This window comes from Alligator sinensis, unplaced genomic scaffold (assembly GCF_000455745.1).
Source record: "Alligator sinensis unplaced genomic scaffold, ASM45574v1 scaffold643_2, whole genome shotgun sequence".
Lineage (NCBI taxonomy): Eukaryota > Metazoa > Chordata > Crocodylia > Alligatoridae > Alligator > Alligator sinensis.
Genome location: NW_005842588.1, coordinates 806,470 through 812,530, shown reverse-complemented (window position 1 = coordinate 812,530; position 6,061 = coordinate 806,470). Strand labels below are relative to the sequence as shown.

The following is a 6,061-nucleotide window of genomic DNA, read 5'->3' as shown; positions in this document are numbered from 1 at the left end:
AAAAAATGGAAGGGAAAATTTTAGCCATATTAGTGTCTGGGTTTTCAGGTAACTGCAGTAAAATGTGAAGTATTTTGAGAGCACAAAGCTGTGCATAAAGGGCCTATGCCTCTACATACACAGGCCTCCACCTTAAACTAAAAGGAAAATGTCTTCCACTCAAGGAGAGACTATACACACAATCATTACTAGAATATATCTCATTAAGATAGTACATTTTGATATGGGAAGGAACAAATTACAACAAAAGGGTTTCCCAGCAGCCCATAGCTGCAGCGGAATACTGAGTTAATTAAATATCATCATTTAATGTCATCTGATTCTTTCTCTGTTTCATAACAATTAGAAACAAGTCTTGCAGGGTAATTATTTAAAGACATATTGATCATTACTTTTGAGGTTATGTAATGTTGAGATTGTATTACTCTCCACTGTTTTAAAACCCACCTGATATTCTGGGAAATAACATTTCTTCTGCCTTCCTCCTAGCAGAAGAATGTGATAGAAGTATATTGTTTGCCTGCCCTTCTTCCTCCTCAGCAGGTGATGGGTCTGAATGCACTGCTCTAGCCCCAGGGTGTGGTGGCACATGCCAGCATGTATCCATTTTTGGGAGCAATCAGGAAATATGTGCATGTGCTGGAGTACAGGAATTCCTTTAGGTGACTGAGTCTCTAACAACTTCGTCGTACAAGGTTAATATTTTCTCTCTACAGCCCTCTCCTGCTGGTATTTGTTCTCTCCCTACAGGCACTCCCGAAGGGATACTAGTGCTGTTTTGGCATGGGTTATCTCTAGGGTTACCATACGTCCGGGTTTTCCTGGACATGTCCTCTTTTCAGACCCTCCAATTTCCATCCAGGCATTTTTTTTAAGTCTGAACCAATGTCCAGGATGTTAACTGCTCTGCTGGCAGAAGCAGGGGGAGGGCGATTAGAGGCAGCAGGCACACATGCATCTGCACACATATATGGACATCACCAGCACCCCCTCTTCCCTTCCACCCACACTGGGGCTGGACTCATTCTGCCATTACCCACATGAATTGGAGCCACTGCACTCTGGCCTGGTGAAGATGGGGACAGCTGGGGGCCCCCTGGTAGTGCTGGGGGGAGCAGGGGGCTACAGATTGAGAGTGAGGGGCACTGGCAGGGACAGGGCCTGCAGGCCAGGAGTGAGGGGCACTAGCATGGCCCGAGGGGGGCAGGGACTGTGGGTCAGGAGCAAGGATCAACAGCAGGGATGGGGGCTGCAGGTTGGGAGTGAGGGGGAACTGTGGGTGGGAAATGAGGTGTTCCCCCAACAGGTGTCCTTTTTTTTTAGAACTGGAAATAAGGCAACCCTATATATCTTTATCTAAATACCCATGGCAGTCCCAAGTTGTCCTTGAAATGGTTCTCCCTCTCTCTAGAAAATGAAAGGTGCCTCAATTCAAATGCCTGTCCTCCAGGTGTTGGCAGGCTCTAGCATAGGTCCACACACCAGGGATAGTATCCAGTATGCCCTTACACAGCTGTAAGAGCAGCTGCAACTTGGATTCCACAGCTTGCACTCCTCAGGAGCAAGGCAATTACAGCGTTGCCAGAAGTGCAAGAGCATGTGGTAAGGTAGTAAAAATGTACATGCAATTACCTGTCCTTTTCTGTGCTCCAGTGGACAGTCTATGGTTATTTGTTAGAAGGAACTGCATGCCGTACTTCCAAAAAGGGAACAAAGGCAGTCCTACAGCATACTCCTCCTACTTCACCCTGAAGTCCAAAGGCAAAATGCCTCTGGCAATCTCTGTATGTGGACTAGTTCAATTTTTTCAACTCTTCCTCTGACCAATAATCAAGCTGTAACAAGTCATTTATTTGAAAATTGCAATTGCTTCAGGCATGAAAAGCAATAGCCTTATACACATGGAACCTGTATGTGGGGCCCATCAGCAGACAGAGCTAATCAGTAAGAATAAAAGTATATTTAGCAGCAGGGCTTTTTTCAACAGGAATAAAATTATGCCTATATAAAAACAAAAGAAAATTCTTACAAACAAACATGCAAAAAGGTTCCCTGCAACCTACAGTTAATTCAGATCTGAGCTCTCTAGTTGCTAAATCCTGACTCCCCACATACTCTGTGCCCTGACAGCAGTTAGAAATCCTCTCTATGAACACTGGTGCCAGAGGAGAAAGTGAAGCTGGAGTTTTCCTTGTATACACTGTGAACCACTTTGCAGTTGGTGGGAAGTGACAATTTACCTGTCTTCCACTGGGAGCTACATTGTTATGGTTTAGCTTCCACTTATCACAAAGCAAGAGGATGCACAAAGGGAATTCCCACAAAACAGCTTTCATACAGTAAACCCCACCCTTTTTCCCCTAGGGTAAATTGTCTGTATGCCTATGCATTCAGACTCCCCCTATAGCTTAACTACACAGTTCCCCAGAATCATACCAAAAGAGTGAGTTTTCTGGTGCACAGCTTAAGTCTTCAGTAGCCTCATCATAGGCATAAGTAATTAAGTTACATACAAATAGACTTTGCAAAGAATTTCTCAACACAGCACAGCTCTGTACTTGACAGAAAAAAAGTACAACAAAGGACAAATCATTAGAAAATATCCATCCTAAAGGCAGGGCCCCTCATGCTGGCTCACCCTGCCTCTAGCAATCCCTGGGAGGTCTATTTGTCATCAGCAGGAGGGGTTTCCCCTGCCATTAGGTTCCTGGGGTAGCAGCTCCTCCTCAACCTGAGCTGAAAAAATAGCTAGAGAGCAAACAACCCAGATCTTGCTCTTTTATAACCTCCCCTCAGTCAGGTGAGTCCCTTGTTAGTTCCCATCAGATGATCCATAGATATGCCATGACTTAATTTCCAAGTTAGTGTTTTAGCCTGGATGGTCCAGGAAAAATGTGAGAAGCATTTCCAATTAATTTCCAAGATAATCTCTCTCCTGATATAAGCCAGTTTTCCTTGTTGGGAACTCCCTATTATAATGCTATATTTGAATAGAAGAACCCCTTTCCATTTGAATAACTCTGCAGCTAAAACTACCCTTTTGGGTTCTAGCTCAACACAAAAGTGAAAGGACAACAGAAAAGGTAAAGACATTTTGGTTTGCTAAAGACATTTCTTCATAAAAACAGAGGATTTGTAAATTGTACAGACAGAGTCCCCAGGCTGTCACATGCATGTGTCTATGCAAGGGAAAAGGTCGAGATTAGGTGAGAGTTATCTAAAGCACATTAACTAATTAATCCTAATCATTTTTCCCAATCACTTTTAATTTGGCAGAGTTAAGTGGTAAATTAATACACTTCTGTGTCCCCTTAATAACAAGGCCATCATCGGTATGGCATTGATGGTTTTTGCCCACTTGAATGGTTGTTTAAGCCAGAATGTACTGTACAAAATTAAGATTTTCAATGTAAAAAAAGTCTTAGCAGCATCTTACTAATAAAGTCACAATCATGTTCACTTGACCAGGATTAAATTAAATAACGGTGGATTATTAACATAAAGCACAAGATGCCTGCACTCAGGACATTAGCCTGCTAAGGGAAGAGTGCCTGTTCCTCTTACTGACTACAGGATGAAGCTAGGCATGCTTTCAACAACCAGCCTCAGTTTTTAAATCTTCTTCAAAAGGAAAGTGGCAAGCCATTTTTTATATTTTAATGAAACTTTATGGGTCAGGGGATTAGTAGTGGGAAACAAACCTTCAGTGCTTGGTATGCCACCCATTCAACTTTACCTGGCTGCAGTTTACACTCACCCACATCAACATGTGCCCCAACACCCTCCACCACACACACACACACACACACGGACAAAAATATTTTTAAAAAATCAAATTAAACTATGTTATTATCAGTGTTTGATTTTTATTGATGTATATCATTTGGGTTTTTTTCTGGTTTCAAGCTGGCAAACCCCCTTCCCAAAAGGAGTACTCCTGATGGCAAAGGTCAGGGGTTAGGGGGCAGGACTTCTCATCCCAAGACAGCAACCAGGGGCAGGACACCTTGACAGCTCACCATAACTCCTTAAGCAGCCCTCCAGCCAAAAGAATTGCCTGCCCCTGCTCTATATAGTCATCAGTCGCACTGATCTTTGGCAACCCAGCTAGTCATTTTACAGAGGAGCCTCCACAGGGATGGTAGGCACCTGTGGGACCTGATCTTGCAAACTTTGTGTGATCCATCCAGTTGCAGGAAATGGGAGTACTGCTATGAGTAAGACATGTAAGACAGAGTGCCATGAACAAATCCAGGGCGATTAGTAATAATTAAATTAGTTTAAAATATTATTAGAATTACACATTGAATACAGTCCAGTGTTTGGATGTCCTGCAGAATCCTAAACTTCATCCTGACCTCCTCCAGAACGCTGAGGCTCAAAATATCCTTTAATTAGAAAACAACCCAAGAATATTAGTATTAGAATGTGCATTCAAAGTTGTGCTTTCCTTACTAATACAAAATTAAATTTCTTCTTACTGTACACTACAGTGTTCCTACTGTTTCCCTCTTTCACGTTGTTTTTGTTCCTAGCACATCTAGAGTCAGATATTCTGCTGGTAAAAATTCGCATTGCTACATCAAAGTCAATGGAACAATGTTGCTCTACACTAGCTAACTGTTTGTTCTTGGGGTGAGGGGCTATTATCTGAATCCAGGGTTTAATCCTGTTGTGTTTACCACCTACTGTGAATGCAGTAGGGGGATCTTTCTGTTATTGGATTTGGTGATTGATTTTTTTTTAGTTTATTAATCGTACATTACGTTGCTGTTATTACTTATGTAGCATGGTAACAAACCGGGTAGGTACAACATTCTAACAATGAATAAAAAACCTAGTTTTCAGAAAATGTAAAATCCAAGAGTTGCAAACTGCTACAGTGTTATATATTATGGCAGTGTGTGGTGGCCTTGCAGTCCTTATAGCTAGCTGCATTTCAGAGCTGTGTTTTAAGGTGTTTTGTTTTCAAGGCATCTTGGCAGTTTTCTCTTTTATTCCATTTTCTGTAATTTATGCCTGTGTACAGTGGTACATGACCACAGCTCGTGGTCGTGGACCACGACCACGAGCTGATCACCTTCACCATCCGCCGAAAAGCTGGCAGAACCCATTCTCCACTCAGGTCAATAAGCTCATCAAATCTACAGGTGGCATGTCACCTACAGCATGAACCTCCCATCAGTGGAGCAAGAAATATGCTGCACAGGAACTGTGGCTAAAGAAATTCATCCCCAACTCCAGCTTCTGCCCCCTCAGAATGGCAGCTATCCCACAGGGCCTGGACTGCTCTTAATTGTCTCAGAACAGGCATTGGATAGTTTAAGGCATGCACACACTCTTAGGGCCTGATCAGTGATGCTGGCTGCAGGTGTGATGCTTAAGCTTAAATGGCTGACCACATCATCTATGAATGCTGTTACAGCCCTCCTTTGGGCACCCAAGGTCTGATTGACATTGACCATCCTACATGGTCCCTCATGCTTCCAACATACGCATGCGGCAACACTAGTTTCATCATCTTCGTCATTGTTTGTAGTTCTGCGCTACAAACAGGTCTGAACCAGATGGGGCAACTGACAACTGATGCCCAGGAAAAAGCCAACCTATTAAATAGGTACTTTGCGTCGGTCTTTCATCAGTCCCATGGGACGCCCATGCCCACTACAGGGCCGGGAAGTCCGGGTGAGGGTGATCCCCTGCCCTCCATTAATGCTGACTTTGTGAAGGAACATCTTGAGAAGCTGGATACCTTCAAGTCAGCTGGCCCTGACAATCTTCACCCCAGGGTACTCAAGGAGCTGGCGAGCATCATAGCCCAGCCTCTAGCACGGATCTTTGAAAACTCTTGGCGCTCTGGTGTAGTGCCCAAAGACTGGAAGAAGGCCAATGTGGTGCCTATCTTCAAGAAAGGGAGGAAAGTGGATCCAGCTAACTATAGGCCCATCAGCCTGACTTCTATCCCGGGGAAGATCTTAGAAAAGTTTATTAAAGAGGCCATCCTTAATGGACTGGCCAACGCCAACATCTTAAGGGATAGCCAGCACGGGTTTGTTGCGGG

The 6,061-nt window shown here is 43.6% G+C and overlaps 1 protein-coding gene across 1 annotated transcript in view; it reads right to left on the bottom strand.

The window, feature by feature from the left end:
• The window catches only part of PDXK (pyridoxal kinase), a gene marked incomplete at its 5' end in the record, with an annotated part of 74,787 nt that extends 73,116 nt beyond the window's left edge, over positions 1-1,671 (bottom strand). Inside the window, one exon of the mRNA XM_025214540.1 lies at positions 1,633-1,671. Coding sequence (XP_025070325.1) covers positions 1,633-1,671 — 39 coding nt within the window. The remainder of the gene's footprint in view (positions 1-1,632) is intronic.
• Between the last annotated feature and the right edge of the window lie 4,390 nt (positions 1,672-6,061).